At 40.1% G+C, this 24,651-nt stretch overlaps 2 protein-coding genes across 3 annotated transcripts; one reads left to right on the top strand and one right to left on the bottom strand.

Moving 5' to 3' along the window:
- Positions 1 to 790: 790 nt before the first annotated feature.
- Noa36 (zinc finger protein 330 homolog Noa36) lies at positions 791 to 1,833 on the bottom strand. The gene is made up of 4 exons (XM_089711336.1): positions 1,540 to 1,833; positions 1,314 to 1,464; positions 1,089 to 1,200; positions 791 to 1,011 (listed from the first exon to the last, which is right to left on the bottom strand). Exons 1-4 carry the CDS (start codon positions 1,677 to 1,679, stop codon positions 806 to 808), a joined length of 609 nt encoding a protein of 202 aa, XP_089567462.1. The 5' UTR covers positions 1,680 to 1,833; the 3' UTR covers positions 791 to 805.
- Positions 1,834 to 2,247: 414 nt separating this feature from the next.
- On the top strand, positions 2,248 to 24,651 carry LOC149477113 (lysoplasmalogenase TMEM86B-like). 2 transcript variants are annotated; one of them, XM_089711558.1, is made up of 3 exons: positions 2,248 to 2,375; positions 22,483 to 23,037; positions 23,210 to 24,651. In XM_089711558.1, exons 1-3 carry the CDS (start codon positions 2,306 to 2,308, stop codon positions 23,452 to 23,454), a joined length of 870 nt encoding a protein of 289 aa, XP_089567684.1. In that variant the 5' UTR covers positions 2,248 to 2,305; the 3' UTR covers positions 23,455 to 24,651. The 2 variants fall into 2 exon arrangements, with proteins under 2 accessions (XP_089567684.1, XP_089567685.1); XM_089711559.1 differs by lacking the exon at positions 2,248 to 2,375 and adding an exon at positions 4,467 to 4,732 and having other exon boundaries at positions 23,210 to 24,647.

Genomic DNA, 24,651 nt, shown 5'->3' with positions numbered 1-24,651 from the left:
AATCTACGTATCAATTATATAAAAAATGTACTAGTTCAGAGAGCGTACTACAGTATTCAGGAATATATGGACGATAAAGACCCATGGAGGGTTGTCGCGTAAAAACCACAGGACAGTTCTTTGGCATATTATGATATATTATTATGTAGTTAGATATAAGTTACATCTTATATATAAAATTCTCGTGTCACAATGTTAGTCTGCATACTCCTCCGAAACGGGTGGACCGATTCTCATGAAATTTTCTGTGCATATCGGGTAAGTCTGAGAATCGGCCAACATCTATTTTTCATATGTACCACGGGCGAAGCCGGGGCGGACCGCTAGTATTATGTAATATTGACATGATTTAAAAGAGCAACTATGGAGTTTCTTGCCGATTCTTCTCCATAGATACTGCTTTCCGAATCGGTGGTAAATGTTAAAAATACTTATGTAATGACGATTCGAAAGTGCTACTAAATAGTAGTCTAATTGAATAAATGAATGTTTGAGTTTGAGTTTGAGTTTGAAATTAAATTACCAAAATATAGCTTTTGAAAATTGCCCACGTCTATGTGACCCCCCCCTGGCACTAAGGCTGGATCCGCCCTTGACAGAAACATGATCATGTTTATGGTTTTTCTTTTTATTTAAGTGAAATACATTTAAACCAACTTAATACAACTTTTAGGTCTATATAGTTCATTAAAAGAGGAGTAAACTAAAGAAATTAAATTAAAATAACACTAACGACTAGATTATAGGAAAAAAAAAGTCGAGAGAATGAATAAAATCAGTAAAAAATTTTAATGAACGGCGAACGTCACGCTGCCGTAGACCCCCTGTCCCCCCCTTGTATGCGAACGTATTTTATGAACGGCCCCTTATGTCTTTCTCTTTCCAACTTACATTTATATGTTTCAGATTCCAACACTTGACAGGAGGCTTGGTGCTCAAATTGATCATCTTCACAGAGGAAACCCTGGCAGAAGCAGCAGCGGAACACTCGGCCACCATGCTCCCACACACCTTAGACAATTTTAACATTTTAATAAAAAAATTTACAAAATAGATTGTGTAAAGAATGAGTTCTTATAAATGTATACCTCTTTCACACTCAATGCAGACAGCATCAGCTAGAGGGCAAGTGCATGCGTGGGATTGTAAGCACTTCCTTCCATGGCACACCCATGCCTCGCAAAAGTCACAGATTGCACCCTGTAATCAAAAATTTGAATAGCAAGTTGTTTCAAAACATCTAATCGCAACAAGATGCGATGCGAACAACGAAAACACCGAGATTTCTAAATATTAAAACAAATGCTACTGACCACCATCCCCATGCCAGTGGTGTAGACGCCCGGGTGGCGCACCACGCAGTCACCGGACTTCAACATACATTTCACCTTCCCGCATTGTGCGCACACAGGCAAGCGCTGCAGGGCTGAACAGAAATAACAGAAAGCCCGACTTTTCTGTTTCCTATAAAACAATTAACATGTAAAATCAGGCAAACAGCACATGATCAACGTAACTATTGAATGAGAAAACATTTACTTTTGGCACTTATCGCATTCCATGGGAAGATTGCAAGGATGTTGAGCTAAGTCAATTTGCCCTCTTGCATTACGAATTTCCTTCTGCCGTAGCTTTTGCTTTTCAGCTTTTTTACGCTGTCCCGTCTTTTTCTTTGGCATATTTACCCTTTAATTGATAGCTGTAATTACTGAATTAGTTTCACCGACTTTCAGACTCTAATCTACTAATAGAGTAGACCACCACCAAAAAATTTTACTTTCACGTTGCAAATTGCAAACCCTCAGTGCAAACCACTGCTTGCAATTTGCTAAAGACAAAAGTCAAAACTTTGAAGTTTGAAATTCTACGTCAATATAACATTGTCAATGTCATAACTATGTCATGAAAACACAGTTGTAGTTACAGAGCATAATGCGACTCAGTGGCGCACAATGCCGAATTAAGCTGATGATTAATTGGAACGTGAATTTGTTTTCAAATGCACCAAGTATATAATAAAATGCAAGTATATTCCTGTAGACAAATTTGTTTATAGATTCGAATTCTAAAATTGTATTCACATTTTAAATGTGAAATATAAAAAAAAAGTCAATGTATGTACCTTAGAGTATAGATAGTATCTATAGAGTGCGAACAACCAAGTGGGAACAGTAGGCACAGGTGAGAACAACACGACGCTCCCGCCGCGGCCCGCGAGCGCCGAGCGCTCGCAGTCGTGGTTGAGTGCTCACGCAGTGCGTTGCTCTGGATTTTTTTTCATATTTACGAATAAACATGGTGAAATATGCAGTTCTATCTTGCAAAAACGATACTAGAAAATACACAAAATTGGAATCCACTATCACATTTCATCAGTAAGTCGATTGTTATACTTATTTTTATGAAAATAAATCTAGCATCGCGGGGGTGAGGGGGAGGTGGGAGGCGGACACGCGCAAGCTTGCTCGCGCGCCTCACTGCCGCCATGTTATCGTAGTGATGTGACCTGATCAACGCTGTACTCGATATAAAGTTTACTAGAAGAACTATATTTTAACAAATTATTTATTTAACTTTAAAATTAAAACTCTTTTAAAAATGTATTAATATAAATAAATTTGTGGTGTGTTTTGTATGATACACTTTCTAATATTATGAATGCGAATGTATTATAGTGTAAATGTAAAGTATGTAATTTTACGATATATTTTCTGAACCGCTAAATTGATTTTGAAGATTTTGATAGTAGAATGGAAAAAATGAATTAATTTTTTTTTAATATTATTTATTATATTATCATTTTAAATTATTAATTATTTCTTATTTTTATTTAACATTTTAAAACACTGTTAATTATTGTTTGATTTATTATTAAAGAAATAGCACTAAACCCGACATTTTATTAACTTTATTATTTAAAAAGTACTCACGTTTTTCTGATATTCCAATTAAACATATTTTTTTAAAGTACTTATAATTAATAGAAGAAATATTCAAATGGAATAAACAAACTTAATTCAGTTGGTAAACAAATTTAAAATTACATATTTATTCATATATTTTTCCTTTAATAACTTATTGAACATAAAATTTACTTATGATACATATTTATTTACATAACTTATCGATAGTTCAACACGCAATTGATACCTACCCATCCCTATTTGTCACACACACATCGATATAGTATCTATAGCTCATCTGCCTACGATGCGCACTATGCAATTTGTGCAATACACGCGCTCTATACTATTGTATTAATATATACTTTTAGGTATCTACATTCGTCCATACTTATGTTTATTTTTTTAACACAATTTGAATTAACTTTGATTATTTCGAAAAAACTAACTACAATGAAACGAAAGCTTTAAAAATTTTTCCAACAATTAATAATATTACTAACGATAATATATAAACAAAACATTTCGATCAATGGCATCGATTGCACGCATCAACTTACGCACATTACTTTTAAGTTTTAAGAGTGCTCGATTGTGCGAAGCACAGTGCGAAGCGTTGCTGTAGTTGAAACATTCAACGTTAAGCATTATGCCGCATAATGCGCTCTAGTGCTGTAATTGGAAAACGGGGTGTTGAATATGGAATCACCATCCAGTCATTGTGAAAACACCATGAAAACAAAACAAAAATGTGAAACCAAGGGTGAGACAGTTACATCCAAGTTACATCAGTCAGAATCGACATTCGAAATCGAAAATTTAACAATAATTCCAAATGTTTTCAAGTGAATGGTTCACTGGGACGACAACAATTCATTTTGCAACCTTGTCCGCAGTCCGGAACATTGTTAAAAAAATATTTTTTTGCTGTATGGTCGTGAAAAAAATTCCAAAAGTTCTGCAAACTTGGGAAAGTTTTCGATATAATATTTCATATCACGTATTAAATTTGCAACCAATCTAAGTGTACGGAACATTGTTAAAATTGCAATTAAATTATTTTTTGCTGTATGGTCGTGAAAAAAATTCCAAAAGTTCTGCAAACTTGACACAGATATCGGAAATATATACCGAACGGTTGTATAAATTTGCAACCTTTTTCGTTGAACGTAACATGTATATTTTTAATTCGTGGTCATTTTTTCGAGTAAGGTGGTCTCGGAATAATTACAAAAGTTTTGGAACTAAGATGTTAATAATCAAGTTTTCACTTCTGCCGGCACTCCCGGAGTGCAACCCGTCATTTTTTTATCTAGCAACTGAATTTGAAATTCAGCTTTAAAATAATAAAAAAAAAACATATATGTATCTACTTATAGGGGGAAATTTAATATTGGTTAAAGTATATTTTATTGCTACGAAAATATAGTTATAGTTGCGTTTCCGAACATCTTAGTATTATGCTACAAAATTTAAAAGCTCTAAGCATGCCATAGACTAGTCTGGATAGCAAAGATATTTGTTTTTGTAGGTTTATCATTACGCATATTTAGCTTCAAGGATCAAAATATTTTTATCGTTCTTCGTGGGGGAGGGCTCGTTGGGCTCGTTGATACGCTTCCTTAATCGGAATCATTACAATATATTCAAACTTCAATTATTATTGTTCATTGAATATAGGTAGTTGTTCTGAAAATATACTAACTTTGTTGTATACGTTGATTCTTTGTTCGTATGCATGCAGTTTCATTTAGTATCTTAGAATTAATAGTGTGATTTTTAAATTATTGTTCGAAAAACACACTGCCATGGTATCGCCAACAAATTGGGTAAGTACAAATATTTAAAAATACCTATTCTATAAATAAAAATAAATAAACATTGAATTATAAATTTTGAAAATTTTATTCCTGATTATATTTTTCGGTATTTATTTATTCAATAATTCCAAGCTATATTTTACTTCTTTTTAGTTAGTTACCTATCCATCGCAATAGATAAAATTTCGCAGCAGAACGAATAATAATTTATTTGTGCACAGTAACTTGTTAGTTATTGCGTATTTTGAAATTTGAAGACGAGACGCCGAGAGCCGAGTTCCCATTGCTCAGGAAAACGATTTGGTGACGTAGATAGTTTCATAAAAAATCAATTCTTTATGTATATTAAAGGTATATTATGTTAGAGATATAAATGTCTAAATATTACTACCGCTTATTAAAATAGTCCATATTTTCAATACATATTATACCTAATGAAAGAGATCGAGTTTAAAGCTCAATGTACATTGCACTTCTTTATAAATACCTTTGGGTGGTTTCAGCTACATACTTCATATTTGTTTATTTTTTATAATATTTACGTATGATATTATGTAGGTCATCGTAAACGAAAAAACAAAATACCTAAAACCGGCGCTGTGCGAGTCGGACTCGCAGACCGAGAGTTCCGTATTTGAAAATTGAAACCTGTTTTTTTTTTAATGTAGTGGGTAACTGTTAATTTATTATTTTCACAATTTCCCTTTATTTGTGCCATAAGAAGTTGCTTCGTACCAAATTTCGATATGCTGTGTTCACGGGAAATACCCTGTAGGTTTTGATTCCCTTGCGAATGTCGAAATTTGTCGAAAAATTTCAGCATAAACAGGCAAACAGCTGTATCTTTTGATTGCGATTTTTTCAAAACTTCAAGGGAGGGTAGTTAGTATTCAACATAAATTTCAGCTTGATACCTCCACACGTTCCTGAAAAAGGGTCTTCACAGACAGACAGACGACGAAGTCGGGTTATGAGGGTTCGGTTTTTTCCTTTTGATATTAGGAACCCTAAAAGGCAATAAAGGTTCGCATTTATGTGCAAGAGCAACGGACCTTGGCAAGTATTTTATTTATAAAATTTATTTTTTTGTCTTAAAAATAAAATAACTCTTGCGAAATTTTATATTTTATGTTGATAATTTAACACTCAGGGGTTTCGGTGAAAGAATTCTTGTTAAATAGGTCCAGCGGTTCAGTTAACATTATAAGTATAGGTAGTAGTGTAGAATTATATGTATTACAATATGTGTTTACACACATCCAATACAACATTCGTGTCAAGTAGTTGGGTAAAAATCAAAAGAAAATGTTATCCCGTCGGGCGCAGGACCCGCTACTCGTATCACGTAGGTAAGCATTGGCCTTCGCAGACGCTGTGCACCGCACACGGCCCGTCACGTGCCTGCAGAACAGAATTGTCACAGTCCGCTACACAGTTCATTACCTACAAACCATCCTATATCTATATTTAAAGTACGCTTCATCACTTTATAGCGTGTACATATACGTGAAACCGGTATAAATGGAAATTAAAATATGAACCTTGAATTTTTTATCACCTATGTAGCCTTTTTATTTAGTTACCTAGGTACCCAATTTCCCAAATAAGCAGGTTTGCATGTCGTTTTCTTTATGAAGGGTCGCACAAGGGTCGCACTACCTTACTAGTTATATTTAATATTTATATAATAGTAGCTAACAAAAACAAAAACTAAAACCCGCTTAGTTCCCGTTCCCGTTGGATTTCTGGGATGAAACCTGTCCTTTATTCTTTGTTATGAAAATTGTGCTTGTTTTTCTGTCTTTCACGTCAAAACTGAGCGAGATTTTCAGTACAATCCTCCTTTCTGGTGATAATTGGAATCCTAGAGAGTGATATCCCGATTCCCGATACTTTTTATGTCGCGGCCACACACTCGACGAGTGATATGGGAAGTAACGAGGAAAGTAGGCTGAGAGTTGAGACATAGTGTGGCCACGTTACTCGTCATGCCACTCGTCGTGCTCATCGTCCTGCTCACTGCTTACTATTTTGTCGGTTTTTGCGCGCGTGTCAAAGGACCGGCAATACGAGTGTGAGTGCCTGGCCACATACAGGGCGACGAGCAGAGCAATGAGCTGCGCGAAGAGCATAGTGTGGCCGCGCCATAAAAGTGGTGAAAGTTGAAACATTTCATTTTCCTTGGCCTTTGACCATGCGAGCGAAGCTACAGGCGGAGAGCGTTTAGTGTTAAATATTAGCATCGTGCTTGTGATAATGTGATTGAGCTCTATGGTAAACCACGAAAAAAAATATGATAAAGTATACGGAAATCATGAATCATTAAATGTCTGCAAGTCGCATACAATATGCCCGTTGCGTATTTCCAAACTATACATAGCCAGAACGCAACCATAGGAAACTGCTCGTGTATACTTTGTAATGTTGTTTTTAAGTTTGTTATTACAATATATACACGAATTTTGCGTACTGGTCGTGTATACTTTGTAACACGGATTCTTGCTTCTTCGTTCCAAACTATACACGATCAGTACGCAAAATATGTATACCTAACTAAATATAGCTACTACACCACTTACGCTTGAGCGAAATAATAAATATATAGGCAATCAAAGACTTGTACAGCTATATCTATCTACTTTTATTCTTCTTGATTGATTCAGTAAAATATGGAATAAAAATATTATTAGGTAAGTTTAGAAAAATAAATAGGTAACAGATATAAGGGTTACCTATGGGTTAGGTAAGGTTCGTGTTTTAACTACACAAAAAAGGAGCCCCGCGAAGCGGGGCTCCGTCGCCTCGCAACCGTCTTCTTCTGGACTTATTAGATTCTTACATTTTAGCACTATTGTCAATTGTAAGTCGTGCAGTATAGTCGGGAACGAAGACGCAAGCATCCTCGATACAAAAAATATACGATCAGTACGCAACATTATAATATACACAATACACATGCATTTTAATAATAGATTTCAAAACAGCAATACAATTATATTATAGAGGTAAACACGAGCAATGGAAAGACGCCGCGCTTACTCCGAAACATACACGATTAGTCCGCATGCGTACTGGCGCTGTATGTTTTGGAGCGCTATTCTTACTTACTTCACTACAAAGTATACGCGAGTATTTGCGTACTGCTGTTGTATAGATTGGAAGAACTTTGTAAAAAAGTTATTTCCAAACTATACGTGATTAGTTTCACACCGTTGCGTACTGGCCTTGTATAGTTTGGAAAGACGCATGACCGTTGACCATCGAACTATGATGAGATTCATTAACAATTTATCTCGCTTATCTCGATTATACACGGTAAAAGTGTCTTATCTTTATGCTTAGTCGCAAAATGCTTTATACGCAATAAACCTCACAATTTATGTGTTCTTTGTTGAACTATTGACGACGCAATTGTTTACCTACGTCTTCTATTTTACCTTCACCATTTATCAAATGCATGTATGATATCGGTCAGCTGAGGGCATCCACTCGAAGGATAATAGGTAATTACTTATTTGTTAAGTGATTTACTTGAGGATTTGAAATATATAGATAATTGTGCATTTGCCATCCCAGCAATGACGTGTACAAAAGTTATACAAAGGTTCCGTTTAGGGTTCCGAACCGAAAAGGAAAAAACGGAACTCATAGGATCGACTTGTTCTCCGTCTGTCTGTCTGTCTGTCAAGACCCTTTTTTTACACGAACGCGTGGAGGTATCATGCTGAAATTTATATTCAATACCCAAGTACCTTGAAGATGAGAAAAAATTAATCTTATAAAAAGATACAGCCGTTTATGCTAAAAATTTTCGCGAATTTCGACATTCGCAAGAGAATTATTAAATCCTACAGTGTACTTCCCGTAAACACAGAGTCTTGAAATTTGGTAAAAAGCTTGGTAAAAAGCGTAAAAAGCAACGTCATATAGCACAGATAATAGAAAAATTACTAAAAGCATAAATTTAAGGTTCCAATTGGGTTCCAACATAATAAAAAAAAAGGTTTATTCGGAGGCCTCGGTGCGCGACAATACGCACTAGGCCGGTTTTTTAAAGCAAGTTTAATTTTTTCAGATACTTTAATATATCCCAGAATTTAGTAATAAACTGCAATAATTAAATTTAATTACAAGTTTTATCTGCAAGTTAGAAAAATAACTTAACGGCACCGGTTTCCGACTAGCCTCCTCTATCCGACCATTTTGATTTTTATTTGATAAAACGTTTAAAATACGCGCGACATGCGTGAAACTGAAGGCTTTCGATCCAATCATTTATCGTACGTCATCTGTCCAAAATTGGGTTTCAAATTTTAACCGACATTTCGTCAATCCAAGAAAAGCTAGACGAGGGTGTAGTTTGTATTGGATTGAATGCGAAAAAAACATAAAACGGTGAAAATAAACATTTGGATTTTTACGCTAAATACTCTGGTAAGTTTGTGGTTAATTTACTTTAAACGTTTTATTGGTGTTTTAAATTATTAATTTTAAAATATACATGCAAAGATAGCGTGTTTTTATAGGTTTTTTTGGACAAATAATTATGGACGGAATGAGGAGCTTGTCAAAATAACAACATTCCGAAATCCGACCGAATCGGTCGGTAAAAGGAATTTCGCACTTTTTAAAAGAAGGTAATTTTCTATTATGCATGTTGTTTTGTGGAGGTTTCGTATTAAGTTATTTATTCTAAACGCTATGCTTACATACAACACCTGTATGCGACCAATGCTAACTTTAATGGATTATTTGTAATATTCGTTTTAACTGACACTCTTTTTTGATTTTTTTGTTATTCATTTACAAAGACCGGTCTGGTTTAAAAACCCTATATTTTACGTTTATGACACATAATTGCATAACTACGAAATTGTGAGATCTTTATAAGTGTACATATGATATAGAAATGAACTAAAAATGAATATCAATTTCGGTTTAGAGGCTTTATTACGCAAATGTAGGTTTGGTCGGAATCTAGGTGCGATATAATTCCCTGTTTCCGTCCAACTGGGTTGCTTTAGCTTTTGCTTGCGCTGTGCTTGAGTGAAATTGCATGCGTTTATTTCAGGTCATCATCATGAGTGATAAAAAAGAGGCTGAAGTATTCTCATTAGCTGAAATAATACTTTTGGTGAAATGGATTTTAGAATTGGGCAAAGTAGTCAATGGGACATTCTAAATTAGTGTGGATGACCAGTGAGGCATTTTATGAGTTTGAGTTTGAGTAAATGTAATTTTAAACTACTACAGTCTAACATAGAGTTAGTTTTTGTTATTATAATAAATGCTCAAATATTATTTAAAACTAGCGGTCCGCCCCGGCTTCGCCCGTGGTACATATTTAAAATTTCTCTCCATAAGAACCATCCTCGTACTCAAGGGCGGATCCAGCCTTAGTGCCAGGGGGGGGTCACATAGACGTGGGCAATTTTCAAAAGCTATATTTTGGTAATTTAATTTCAAACTCAAACTCAAACTCAAACATTCATTTATTCAATTAGACTACTATTTAGTAGCACTTTCGAATCGTCATTACATAAGTATTTTTAACATTTACCACCGATTCGGAAAGCAGTATCTATGGAGAAGAATCGGCAAGAAACTCCATAGTTGCTCTTTTAAATCATGTCAATATTACATAATACTAGCGGTCCGCCCCGGCTTCGCCCGTGGTACATATGAAAAATAGATGTTGGCCGATTCTCAGACTTACCCGATATGCACAGAAAATTTCATGAGAATCGGTCCACCCGTTTCGGAGGAGTATGCAGACTAACATTGTGACACGAGAATTTTATATATAAGATGTAACTTATATCTAACTACATAATAATATATCATAATATGCCAAAGAACTGTCCTGTGGTTTTTACGCGACAACCCTCCATGGGTCTTTATCGTCCATATATTCCTGAATACTGTAGTACGCTCTCTGAACTAGTACATTTTTTATATAATTGATACGTAGATTTAAAAAAAAATGGTCAAGTGCGAGTCGGATTCGCGAACCAAGAGTTCCGTACAAACATTTTTATATGTTTTAATATTAAATTTATGCTTTTTGCAATTTTTCCTTTATCTGTGCTATAAGACGTAAGTTTCTAATAAATAAAGATTAAATATCAAGATTCTGTGTTCACGGGAAGTACCCTGTAGGTTTTGATTCCTGGCAACACTTGCGAATGTTGCAAAAAAGCATGAAATGTATGTTTTAGTAATTTTTTCCTCCATCTGTGCTGACATTGCTTTTAACCAAATTTCAGAACTCTGTGTTCACGGGAAGTAGTACAATACCTACCTATAGATTTTGATTCCCTCGCGATAAGGTCGAAATTTGCGATAATTTACAGCATAAACGTCTGTATCTTTTGATTGCGTTGGCTTATAAGTTTGATTTTTTCACAGCTTTAAGGAACCGTAGATTTGAGTATTCGGTATGAATTTCATCTTTGTCTTGACAGGACAGGCAGACAGACAAACTTGAAAAATATATATTTTTTGCAATTATTCCTGTATCTGAATCAATTATTCCTGTATAAAATGTTGCTTTGTACCGAATTTCAAGATTCTGAGTTTACGGAAAGTACCCTGTAGGTTTTGAGTTTTGATTCCCTTGCGAATGTTGAAATTAGCGAAATTTTTCGGCATTTACGGCTGTATCTTCTGATTCGTTGACATAGAAGTTTGATTTTATTATAGCGTAAAGGTATTTTAGACTTGAGTTTTTGGTATGAATATCAAGTTAATACATGTCAGCGTTCATGAGTAACAGGGTTGTAAGTTAAATTTTTTTTAAATATTTTTTTATATTATAATCTAAGGAAAAATTCATGCTTTTCACAATTAGTAAACAAAGTCGTTGTCTCTGTGCCTATGTCCCTATGTATGATTAAATCTTTAAAACTGAGTACGCAACGAATTTCGATGCAGTTTTTTTAAAGATAGAGTGATTCAAGGGGCATAGTATATAATTTATAAGGATATAGAAAAAGCGGGCGAAGCCGCGCGTGGTTAGCTAGTCTGCGTTATAAGACGTTTGATTGTACTAAATTTCATGACTCTGTGTACTCGGGAACTACCCTGTAGGTTTTGATTTCTTAGGGAGTGTCGAATTTTGCGAAAAATTTCAGCATTTACAGCTGCATCTTTTGATTGCGTTGGCTAAAACGTTTGAATTTTTCACAGCATCAAGGGACCGTAGACCGTAGGATTTCGACATTAGCAAGGGAATCAATACCTGCAGGTAGCACCCTGTCCCGTAAACACAGTCTTGAAATTGAGTAAAAAGTATCGTGTTATAGCACAGATGTAGTAATAACTGCGAAATCCCTAATTATTTAATTAAATAAAATAAAAATATACATGTATTTCATTGGAGGAAGGCGTCGATCGTCTCTAGCACAGGTATGTTCCTAGTTGAGGCGATCGTCGTGTCTAATTTGTTTTGTATTTATGTATTGTTTCGAAATAAACGATTTTTATTTATTTATTTATTTATTGATATTCACATCAGAACTCAGGTCTATAATAACTTAAATCTGTTATTTAATTCAAATTCTATGTCAACGCAATCTGAAGAAAAAGCAATTAGAGCCGCATAATCTGTAATTCGCAACTATACTTGCAAGGGAATCATCAATCAAAACCTACAAGGTACTTCCCGTGAACACAGTCTTGAAATTTGGTTAAAAGCAACGACTTAAGCACTTACAAGCACAGATAAAGAAAAAATCCTTTAAACAAAATTGTAAGATACAACATAATGAAAAAATATGTTTGCTCGGAATCCTCGGTGCGCGAATCCGACGCGCATTTGGCCGATTTTTTGTTGTAATTTGACTGTATTTTCTATTGTTCATTTAAAAAAAAATTTGCTATTTTATGTCTTATCCACGAACTGGGATATTTCGATATTTGAGGTTTTGTGTGAAAAGTGTAACAGCAAAAGTTGTAGAAAAAAAATTAATTACATACAACTTTACCATTAAACTTTATTCCGCAGTTATAGATTTTTTCAAAAATCGAAAAACCTGTTTTTTGTCCTTAAATTACGACCACAGGTCGACCCTAATGAACTTTTTCTATAATTTTTGTTATATTCTCTTCCGTTACCGTTTGTAATTGATTTCATTGTTCTATATTACTTTTATGTCTCAAAATTCAATAAAAACATCATGTTGAACAGTATTAATTTGTTAATTTAAAAAAGTTAATATTTAATTAGTGGTCCACTTAGGTCGTGGACCTAGCCCAGGGGGGGGTCATGACCCCGTGACCCCCCCCCTGGATCCGCGCTTGCAGTCGTACTTCAAGTAATATAATAAAAAAAGAATTATCGAAATCGGTCCACGCGTGATGCAGTGAAAAGACGAAACGGGTTTTTACGAATTTCCATTGTATTTCTATTATCATAAAGTTGATTTTAGTAGAAAATATTTGGCTGGTCGGAATCTAGCTACTCAGTGGTCGGAAACACGTGTATTTGTACTCAGTCGGTCGGAAAATGGTGCTTTCAGTTAATTTCCAGTCGTGACAGTTAAAATCCAAATTTAGGTAATAAAAAGCCATTATGAAATACAATTATGTGCATATTTTAAAATATAAGTTCGTAATCTTTCATAATATCATTTTTTCTTATGACCTCTAGAGTATTTAATTTATCTTATAAAGGATTCATTTAGCCGTATCAATCAGTGGTCGGAATTCGGTGCCATTACTAAATTGTTTGCTACCTACCCTAAAATATTCACGCACGGAGTCACGCAATTTAATCACGCGATTTGTTGTTTCGCCAGTAGGCCAGTAGAAATCGACACTAAAAAACCCTAAATTCGCAAAGCACGATGTAGATTTGAATTTTTGGTATGTTGTTTGGATCAGTTAGGGTGATGTAAATCCCAATTTGCAACTTCGAAAAAGTTGTGCTCGCTGCGCACCACGTGATAAACTGCGAAAATTTTGGACTTTTTTCACTTTTTGCTCTAAAAGTCATAAACTATGCGTTTCCGACAAGTATGATTCAGTACATAAATTAAGGTTATTAAATTTGCAACAATTTAAGCCTAACCGCAGCTCTCTAAACCTTATAACGACTAAACTGTGGCCATTCGAAGATGGTTCATTTTTCCGGAAATATTGAAATTTTTAGTTTTGCTCCCGTTTGAAGCAAAATATTGGCAAAAACCGCTCGTTCTATGAGAAGTTCGTATAATAAAGTTGTAGTGCATTTAATTTTCTTTCATAAGAGCATAGAACAAAGTCTGTGAGACAAATAGTTCACTCACAATATCTGAAAAACAAAAAGAAGGTAGAAATAGATTTTTAAAGAATTGAAACTGAGGGCATATAAAATCATAAAAAAGATAATACTTTTTCATTTGCAGGATAGGTAATTAACAAAATTACAAAGATAATTAAATTTGCAACAATTTAAGCCTAACCGCAGCTCTCTAAACCTTATAACAACTAAGCTGTGGCCTTTCAAAGATAGTCAGTTTTTCCCGAAATTTTCAAATTTTTAGTTTTGCTCCCGTTTGAACCAAAATATTGGCAAAACCGCTCGTTCTATGAGAAGGTCATAAAATAAAGTTGTAGAAAATTTAATTTTGTTAATTACCTATCCTGCAAATGAAAAAGTATTATCCTTTTTATGATTTTATATGCCCTCAGTTTCAATTCTTTAAAAATCTATTTCTACCTTCTTTTTGTTTTTCAGATATTGTGAGTGAACTATTTGTCTCACAGACTTTGTTCTATGCTCTAATGAAAGAAAATTAAATGCACTACAACTTTATTATAAGACCTTCTCATAGAACGAGCGGTTTTTGCCAATATTTTGCTTCAAACGGGAGCAAAACTAAAAATTTGAAATTTTCGGGAAAAACTGACTATCTTTGAAAGGCCACAGCTTAGTTGTTATAAGGTTTAGAGAGCTGCGGTTTGGCTTAAATTGTTGCAAATTTAATTAGCTTTGTAATTTTGTTAATTACCTATACTGCAAATGAAAAAGTATTATCCTTTTTATGATTTTATATGCCCTCAGTTTCAATTCTTTAAAAATCTATTTCTACCTTCTTTTTGTTTTTCAGATATTGTGAGTGAACTATTTGTCTCACAGACTTTGTTCTATGCTCTAATGAAAGAAAATTAAATGCACTAGAACTTTATTATACGACCTTCTCATAGAACGAGCGGTTTTTGCCAATATTTTGCTTCAAACGGGAGCAAAACTAAAAATTTCAATATTTCGGGAAAAATGAACCATCTTCGAATGGCCACAGTTTAGTCGCTATAAGATTTAGAGAGCTTTAATTAGGCTTAAATTGTTGCAAAAATAACCTTAATTTATGTACTGAATGATACTTGTCGGAAACGCATAGTTTATGACTTTTAGAGCAAAAAGTGAAAAAAGTCCAAAATTTTCGCAGTTTATTATTTGCGTATAATCTTTTTTCCTACTTTCCCAAATTTTGTAATTTTGTTAATTACCTATCCTGCAAATGAAAAAGTATTATTCTTTTTATGATTTTATATGCTCTCAGTTTCAATTCTTTAAAAATCTATTTCTACCTGCTTTTTGTTTTTCAGATATTGTGAGTGAACTATTTGTCTCACAGACTTTGTTCTATGCTCTTATGAAAGAAAATTAAATGCACTACAACTTTATTATACGAACTTCTCATAGAACGAGCGGTTTTTGCCAATATTTTGCTTCAAACGGGAGCAAAACCAAAAATTTCAATATTTCCGGAAAAATGAACCATCTTCGAATGGCCACAGTTTAGTCGTTATAAGGTTTAGAGAGCTGCGGTTAGGCTTAAATTGTTGCAAATTTAATAACCTTAATTTATGTACTGAATCATACATGTCGGAAACGCATAGTTTATGACTTTTAGAGCAAAAAGTGAAAAAAGTCCAAAATTTTCGCAGTTTATCACGTGGTGCGCAGCGAGCACAACTTTTTCGAAGTTGCAAATTGGGATTTACATCACCCTTTTTTTTTTTTTTTTTTTTTTTTTTTTTTTTTTTTTTTTTTTTTTTTTTTTTTTATCGTTGGGAAATGCTTTTACGCATCCCCCTCGGCAGTTTTACTGTCCAAGGGGGTATGTGGGACTCGCTGCGAAGCCATACCCACTAAAACCCAACGGTGGCCGTCCATCACCCTTAACGACGGGGGTTAACAGCCAGGCCTTATACCCCCGCCGTCTGCGTGGCGACTGCCGCGTCTTGGCGACCCTCCGAGGCCCGGGAGCGTGTAATGGGCGCCGATATTAAACAATATCGCCGTTCCATTCCGGACCTATCCTAACCTTACGTCACGGGGGGATCCGGTTTCCTTGCCGCGGGCATAGCTTTAGTATGCGCGTATCTACGAAAACCTCCCCCCGGCCATTTCTCTCTAGGGTGTTTTACGGCTGGCGCTGGTCATATAGACGCCTGCGCCTGCCGGGTCTGCGTCGTCGCAGAGGATCCGCCCCTGGGTCGTTTTCCCGGGCCCTCTCTGCGTCCTCCTTTCTCTTCATTACCGTCGCACAGAAAGTGGCGACGATCTTCCATGCGCGGTCACCGTCGGAGGAGACCATGGTCTCTACAAGAGTCTGCAGAGTCAGCTGGGTGTCTACTCCCAGCAGGCTCTGGAGGGGTCCACGTTCGTCAGTCCAAGCTGGACAGTCTGCAAGGGTGTGTAAAGCCGAATCTTGTAGGCTGCTACAATGATGGCAAGCGGGAGCCGGCTCACGGCCTATCCTGTGCAGGTAGTTGCCGAAGCATCCGTGGCCAGACAACACCTGCACCAGTCGGTAGCTGAGCGTACCCCACCGCCTATCCACCCATTCCCTGAGTACCGGGCTGATAGCGTTCAACGTCCAGGCCCCCACGCAAGACGAGTCTAATTCCCGACGCCATCGGCGAAACACCGCGTCGCGGGCTTCTCGTTTCCATTCTAGGAGCGTTTCGGATGAGAGGCCCTCGTCCTTCGCTCTTGCCTCCGCTCTGCGCCAGTAAACTTGTGAGAGGGCAGCGGCTTCAAGGTGCCAAGGTGCAGTCCCGGCAATGACGCAAACCGCATCATAGGAGACGGTGCGATACGCCCTAGCCACTCTTATGGCCACCACTCGTTGTGACCGCCGCAGTACGACTGTATTACGCGTCAGTAGCTTATCTGCCCATATTGGACACCCGTACAGCGCTTGTGATCGCACAACACCCGCGAAAAGTCGACGACAGCCCCAGCTCGGCCCACCAATATTCGGCATAATGCGGCAGAGGGCCGCTGCCGTCGTGCTGAGCTTGGTGGTCAGTGCCGAAAAATGACTCTGGAATGTCCACCGCGGATCGAGCACCAGACCGAGATATTTCAGTCTGGGCCCAATTCGGATGGGCACCCCGCTCACGACGATCTCTTCCCCCGGCGGTGGGGCCCTCCGGTGACCGTGAAAGCATATAGCCTCAGATTTTTCAAGGGCTACTTTTAGCCCGAGGCTTTTGATTCGAGCGACCACCTGTGCCACTCCAGCCGTGGCTCGAACTCGCGCCTCCCTGAAATCCCGGCCCGTGGACACCACTAGGGTGTCGTCGGCATAGCAGATAGTGCAGACTCCCTGCGGGAGCCCTCCTCGTAGCACGTGGTTGTATCCGATGTTCCACAGAAGAGGCCCCAATACAGAACCTTGTGGAACACCGCATGCAACACTGTGACTACCCCAGCCGTCTTGCCTTTGGAAGGCAATTTGGCGCCCGCAGAGGTATGCGCAGACAATACGGCGGAGATAAGGTGGTAGTTCGTGTCCGGCTAGGCCGTCTAAGATTTTATCCCAGGGGAGGGTGTTAAATGCATTGGAAATATCCAAGGATATTGCCAGTGCTACCCCCCCTTGGGAGACGGATCCTTCACAGATGTCACGCAGCCGAGCTATCGCATCCACAGTAGAGCGCCCCCGTCTAAAACCAAATTGCGCCTCGTGCAGGTCTGGTCCTATCTGCGTCAGGTGGGTCTGAATGCGACTGGAGATAATTCGCTCGAAGAGCTTGCCAGCTTCATCCAGCAGGACGATCGGCCTATATGCAGATGGTGAATCCGCTGGCTTGCCGCTCTTTCTTAACAAGACAAGGCGACCCATCTTCCAGCGCTCCGGGAACCTCCCGCTCTTCAGACATTCAGTTAACAGATCACAGAATCGCTGGTCCAATCCGTGTGACAGAGCAAGGGACCACACTCTACCGTGCACTCCATCCGGGCCCGGAGCGGTAGTCTTTCTTTTCAGACGGTCTACCGCTGCATTCAATTCAGCTAGGGACACGTCTGGAATAAGTTCATCACAGGTCCGGTCTTCTTGATCGCTTCCGACTCGGCTCGCAAGATCAGTTACACTGGAACTATGACCTGGAAATAGGGTTGTCACCACCCTTCGCAGCAGCGCTGGCTCCAATGTGGCTGTTAGAGGCGGGGCCCAAGGACGCAGCTTGTTCATTACCAGCCGGTAAGGGCGTCCCCAGGGATCCAAGTTCAGCGTGTCTAATAATTCAATCCAGGCTCTTTCCTTCGCGACTGCGATGGCATCTCTGAGAGCCTTTTTGGCATTCTGATAGATGGTGTATCTTTCAGTCTCCTCAGCATTAGAGTAATCAGCACGTCTCCTTCTTCGCCTGTATTTGGTAAACCGGCGCCTAGCAGTCACACATGCTGATCGAAGCCGCTCATGTTCCCTCGACCACCAGTAAACTTTATTCTGTGGGAGGGATCTTCTCAGTCTTGACATGGCGGCATCCGAAATTTGCATCATTGTCTCGGCAAACCATTCCGCTTCAGCATCTACATTTATAGCGTCGGGTTTCGGGCACCACGCCCTGATTAAGGACGCTAACTCTAGTAAATGTCCATCCAGACTCTTAAGGGACCATCTCGGATTCTTTTCGGCAGGTGCAAGGTTTATGTTCCTCGTAGTACCTGTCGTAGGGAGAACCTCGAATCTGATATATTTGTGATCAGATAAGGTCTCAACCTCCGACAGGACTCGCCAACCCTGGACACGGCAGGCAAGAGCGGGACTCGCGAAAGTCACGTCCACCACTGAGCCGCCCTGCATGCGCACACATGTGTTTTCGGTGCCTTGGTTGAGTGGAACCAAATTTTGAGCAGCGAGCCATTCTACGAGGATATCCCCACGGGCATCCGAAGCCGCAGAACCCCAGGTCACGGATTTAGCGTTAAAGTCCCCAGCAACGATGATTTGGTTAGGGCGACTCCATTGGATCAGGGAGCCCACTTCCCCCAAAAACGCTTCAAACTCAGGAAGAGTTTTATTCGGTGAGAAGTATGTTCCGATGACAACCGTGTCGATGAGCCTAACAGCCACGCATCCGTGACCCTTCATGTGTGCGCGAATTGGGGTTGTGCCTTCCGCTTGTGTCACCACTATAGCAGCCACTTCGTCCAGGTCTCCAATCCAGTTATCCCGCCCACTGGGGACAGCGTAGGGTTCTGATAATATTCCAAGATGTATCGACCACTGTGCCAGGCTCTGGATCAATAAGTCCTGAGCCCTGGCACAGTGGTTGAGGTTGGATTGCAGAAACCGTAGGGCCATGTTACGCTGTAACGATTTCTACAGTCTCCATATCTGCTCCTTCTGCCTGGGAGCCCGCAGTTGGATTATTGGGTCTTCTTTTAGGCGCCTTGTCAGCTGAGCAGCCGCTGCCGCCCAACCGATGGTCTGCTTTCCTGCCTGCAGCCGCACATACTATGCAGTTCGGCTTAGCAGTACAATTTGCGGCTTTATGGTCCGGCTGCCCGCAGCGGTAGCACAGCCGGCTACGATCGCATTCCGTAGCGCAACGGTTTGCAACGTGACCAACCTCGAGGCAGCGGAAGCAACGTAGCTCCCGTGGCTTTTGAACACTTACCCGCGCTGCAACCCATCCAACGAGGAAACGCGTCTCGGTGACTTTTTTAGCCGCTGTTATAGGGCAATTTACCCACGCTGCGTACAGTCCGGTTTTGTCCTGTTGAATTTGGCTCACCCTGATCTGTTCAGCCGAGCATTCGCCCTTTATAGCTATGGCTTCCTTCAGGTCGTTCGCTGTAATAGACGCGTCTAGGCCTGACACGCGTAAATCCGCCATTTTAACAGGCCTAGACACTTTTATGTTTTGGTCCTTAAAGATGTTCTTCAGTTTGACCGACAGCAAGTCAGCCTTATCGCTGCTGCCAGGTCCAGCAATCTGTATAACAGTGGCTCCCGTGACCGCCTGGCGAAATTTCACACATTCAATTCCGGCCTCTTTCAGGTCAACTTTGGATCTCGCTTCTTTGATAACCGCAGCGTACGTAACACCTTTGGCCTGAGCCTCAGCTGGGATTGTCAGCACGACTGCCGCGGACCTCGGAGCCCTTAGCCTTGGTTTGGCTGGTTGAGACGCCTTACCCGATTCCACCGTGTGCCCAGCGCGTTTGGCCTGTTGAGTTTTGTTCGCGCTCGCCCTGCCCTTCTTTACCACAACTGACCATCCCTCACCAGAAGAGGTGGCTGTAGGTATAGCGGGCGACTCCACGTCTCGGCTTGTGGGAGCCACGACTGCGGGGGACAGAGTAGGCGCAGGTTCTTCTATACGTATTTCCTTGTCATTTATCATTGAACCCTTTCCCTTTCCCTTTTTCTTCTCCTTCTTCTTTTTCTTATCTCCTTTCTTTTTTCCATCAACTTCTTTGGTTTTTGTCACATCCTGAGTAATTTTGGATAGAGTTTTGGTTGCTCTTAATCTTGGTCTCGTATCCTCTAAAACTTCCGAACAACTCTCCTGTCGTATACCAGTGACCTGGCTTCCCGCCCTATCCGCCGCATTGAAGAGTTGTGATTGCGGACTTGGTTGAGGCTGCAAGCTCTTAAGCCGCGCATCGATAAGCTCTTCTAGTTGGCGAATCATTCTAGATTCGAAATCCCGCGACAGCTCCGTCGTTGGTGCAGACGCAACCGGGCCCCGATGCATGAGCAGTCGCATTTCTCTCATTTCGCTTTGGAGAAAGTCTAGTCTTATGCGCAACCGCTCATTTTCTGCGCGAAGCGCACTCGTTTCCTCAGTTAGCGTTCTAAAAGCAAGGGAATCAGCATCTTCCCTAATCGCCTTAGCAGCGTTTCTAAGGTCAGCCACGTAGGTTGTCTTTAGGTGGTTGGACGCTTTGGCGATCTTTTCCACCGTCGCCAGGTTTACCTCAATTCGTTTCCGTACCTCTTCAGTCGCTGTGTTTGCTCCGGTGGTGTGCAGTGAAATCGCGGGTGAACGCACAGGTTTTGGCTCTGGATCTCCTGAGCCTGACACTCTCAGTTCTTCTTCCGCTTGGGTATCCTTCTCTACCCTGTGCGCCTTGCGTAAGCCTGTTCGAGGTTTTCTTCCAGAGGAGGACGGGATGGAAGTATCACTAGAGCTTCCATCATCCAGCCGAGAACGCTTTCGACATCGCCAAAAACGTGACTCCTTGTTTGGTGTGCATAGAGCCTCCCGACGAGCCAGGGGACTCATAGCAGTTCGCGAGTTGATGCTCGTCATAGAGTTGGGAGAGTCCGACTCTGCGGCAGCATCTGTAACCACAAAAGAACGGCTGACCGTTCCACCAGTAGCTGTAGTTGGTGTTGGGGTAGCGCTTGTCACACGTTCCAACACAACGTTACATCTTTTAATCGCCGATTCTCTCGGCATATCTCCTTCCACTTCAAGTTGGGGTTTCATAATGTACTTGGTAAGTTCCCACGAGCATGGGGGATGTATACGGTCCACCCGGGCGGTGCCCCCTGCACCCGGGTAACCCTGTTACGCCCCGGAGGGCGGGCGGTATCCGGGGGTTGGCCGCTACGACTTGATCCACTCGCCAAGCCACCTGCCACCCAGTTGGAAGCAGGAATTCGACGCCGCGCGTAGGCCCCGGGGGGGGCGCCCCAGCGCCGAATTGGAGGGGTTTTTTCTGAGGTCACCTTCCTCTTGGGCCGGCCGATTAAGGCAAGCCCCCTGGTCTCTAACGTGCCGCTAGACATGACGGATTTACATCACCCTAACTGATCCAAACAACATACCAAAAATTCAAATCTACATCGTGCTTTGCGAATTTAATGTTAATTTCCACTGGCCTACAGTGAACGTACGGCGTTCCAAAAAGCGTATTGTAACTTAATTTACCAGTAATCGGCCAGTTACTACAACTAATTATTTTAATTAGCTTACATATAAGACAACACAAATAAAAAAGATTTTCGAAGTTAAATAACACGTGAAAAAAATGATATTGTTGTCTCGTATCCCGATTCCCGAATAAATATTTTTTACTTCTAATGAGATTTTAAGAAATTAGGTAAGATGAGAAAATATTAAAGAATCAAATCTCCCGGCCACGTGTGATCAAACCTGAGCAATCGAATTTATTCTACACTTTCAGTTTTATGTGCTTTAGGAGACACGCCACAGTATTACAATATTATTTCCATTGTAATAATACTGTGGACACGCCATCTATTGACATGATCAAAACAACCCTCTCAACCGATAAATAACCGATATGAAACATTAAAATTAAAACTGAAAGAGAAGAGTCTTCACATTTATAAAGCATTTTAACGTTTTAAACTAAATAAATAATGATAAGGTAAGATGCCTTATCTTTTCTACCACGATTCATGAATGGCCAAAAGAAAAGAATTCTATAGCGCTATAGCTTTTATGTTATTCAGTTGTGCGATAATATACTGAATATTATTTTTATTTAATTTCAGCTAAAGCGGGTGAGCGAGAGCGGGCGGCTCATCCCGTTCTTCAAGTCGGTGTGCATCTACTTCATCGTGGGGTGCGGCGCCGCGCCGTCCGTGTGGCTGGCGGCGTTCAAGTGCGCGCCCGTCGTGTGCCTCGTGCTGTGCGTGGCGCTGCAGGCGCGCGACCGCTCGCCGCGCGCCGCGTACGCGCGCCGCATCGCCGCCGGGCTGGCGCTGTCGGCGGCCGGCGACGCGTGCCTCGTGTGGCCGCAGCACTTCGTGGCCGGCATGGGCGCGTTCGCGGCGGCGCACGTGGCCTACATCAGCGCGTTCGGGCTGCGGCCGCGGCGCTCGCTGGGCGGCGCGGCGCTGTACGGCGCGGCGGCGCTGTTCGTGCGCGCGCTGTCGCCGCCGGCGGCGCTGCGCCGCCTGGTGCCGCTGTACGCGCTGCTGCTGGCCACCATGGCGTGGCGCGGCGCCGCGCGGCCCGGCCAGCAGCGCGCCGGCGCCCTGCTCTTCCTCTTCTCCGACGCCATCCTCGCCTACAGCCTGTTCGGCGGCGAGGTGCCCTACGACCAGGTCGGTGCGACCGCTTTACGCTTCCGCTTTAGCTTTCAGCGATTCCAATGATCGATTGAATGTTACGGCTCGCTTTTTAAAGACTTATGATAATGCTGCCATATTTACTTTTCAATTTATTTTATTGCGTTTTATGAATTATCGGGATGCTTATCTGATCCATTTTGGGCAGATTATGGTGATGTCGACCTATTACTTGGCCCAAATGTGCATCGCAGTGAGCGCCCTGCGGCCGGCGCCGCCGCGTGGCGAGGCAGCTCTAGCCGAGCCGAATGTCATCGCAGCCAATTAATGAGCCACCGCATTTCTTGTATGAGCGCCGCCAATGATGTCTTCCCACCGGACCGGCTCGCTAATGTTTACTTTGTCTCATCTAGGTATGCGACACGCACGTGTATTATTTTATATGTTACTTAGACGTTAGAACAATGTGGCAAAACTTCTTATTACTATTACTTATTGTAACTATTCTATTTACACTAGTAGTGCCAAAGGAACATTTATGTTAGAACTATTAAGTTCTTAAATCTAATTTTATTAAGTCCATAATCCATTCATATAATATACGTAAAGTCTTCGAAATCGTGTATTACTTGAGACAATATTGTATTTATCTCAATACGATTCCATACGAGAACTACACAAAACTACATCGAGATGCTGATGTTCAGCCGTTTTATATACCATGTTAATTGTTGGTTTAATCTATGTATATATTAACTATGTATTAATAAGTTTATTCTTTAAGTAATCGAACAGTGATTGTTTTCTTCCTGTGCGAAGTGCATGAATACCATATGAATACCTAGTGAGATCGGATACAATTTTTCTGTGATACTGCATCGGCTTATTCGAGAGAACTGTCCGAGTTCAAAGAACAAATTAACTATTGGTGACCAGCTGCTGTCGTTACTCGACATCGTATTCTTGGCATTCCATACCAGTTCTTTTCTAAAAGTGAAAACTGGTAAACATAATCATTATGTGTGGACCACGAAATACGAGTAATTGTACTATTCTCCAAAGTAGAAAGGGAAGTAGAATGGAAGTAGGTATCACTTACATATTTATGCATTTGTTATTTTCTAATCAAGTATGAATTAGAAGTTTGTTCAGCTTCTAGTAGTATCTCATTATCTGTGTGCAATGTACTAGTTGCCATTAGTGAATCGATAAGCCCTTGGTTTAGGTAACTACTGTAGTCTTCCTAGTTTTCCTAGTATGTAAGTGAATTTCTTCTGAACACAGTTTTTCACGTAGGTAAAGATGAACGCACAGTTAAACTTCAGACCAATTGAAGTGTTCGGTAGTTCTAGTTTATAAGACTGAGTAATATATTATATAATATTATATTCTACTTATATATTTATATGATACTGTCGATATTATTGTATTTTACGAAAATGTTTTTCGTTACATTCCACTGATCTATAAATTATAATAATTGGAATTTTAAAATGAAAATCTCAAAATATTCTCTCGTATATTCTAAAGGAAAGATTTTATATCTCAGCTAATTATTTTGTACGGAATGTTTTAACTGTATTGCACGCCTCATAAGCGAAGCGTTGAGGTGGGTACTACTGTCACTTCGCGCAAAACATCTGATTTTTC

The sequence above is a fragment of the Colias philodice genome, chromosome 26, assembly GCF_061535455.1.
Source record: "Colias philodice isolate Cphi_HAF_F1 chromosome 26, ilColPhil1 Martin Lab GWU primary, whole genome shotgun sequence".
In the NCBI taxonomy this organism is placed as follows: Eukaryota; Metazoa; Arthropoda; class Insecta; order Lepidoptera; family Pieridae; genus Colias; species Colias philodice.
Note: the sequence above shows the minus strand (reverse complement) of the source record. Positions and strands in the feature narration are given on the sequence as shown.

Coding starts and splice junctions, on each gene's coding strand:
- Noa36 (XM_089711336.1), bottom strand. CDS start 1,679: ATGCCAAAGAAAAAGACGGGACAGCGTAAAAAAGCTGAAAAGCAAAAG. Junction 1,201..1,313: donor CCACTGGCATGGGGATGGTG/GTCAGTAGCATT, acceptor TTTTGATTACAG/GGTGCAATCTGTGACTTTTG. Junction 1,012..1,088: donor CTGCATTGAGTGTGAAAGAG/GTATACATTTAT, acceptor AAATTGTCTAAG/GTGTGTGGGAGCATGGTGGC.
- LOC149477113 (XM_089711558.1), top strand. CDS start 2,306: ATGCAGTTCTATCTTGCAAAAACGATACTAGAAAATACACAAAATTGG. Junction 2,376..22,482: donor TCCACTATCACATTTCATCA/GTAAGTCGATTG, acceptor ATTTAATTTCAG/CTAAAGCGGGTGAGCGAGAG. Junction 23,038..23,209: donor GCGAGGTGCCCTACGACCAG/GTCGGTGCGACC, acceptor CATTTTGGGCAG/ATTATGGTGATGTCGACCTA.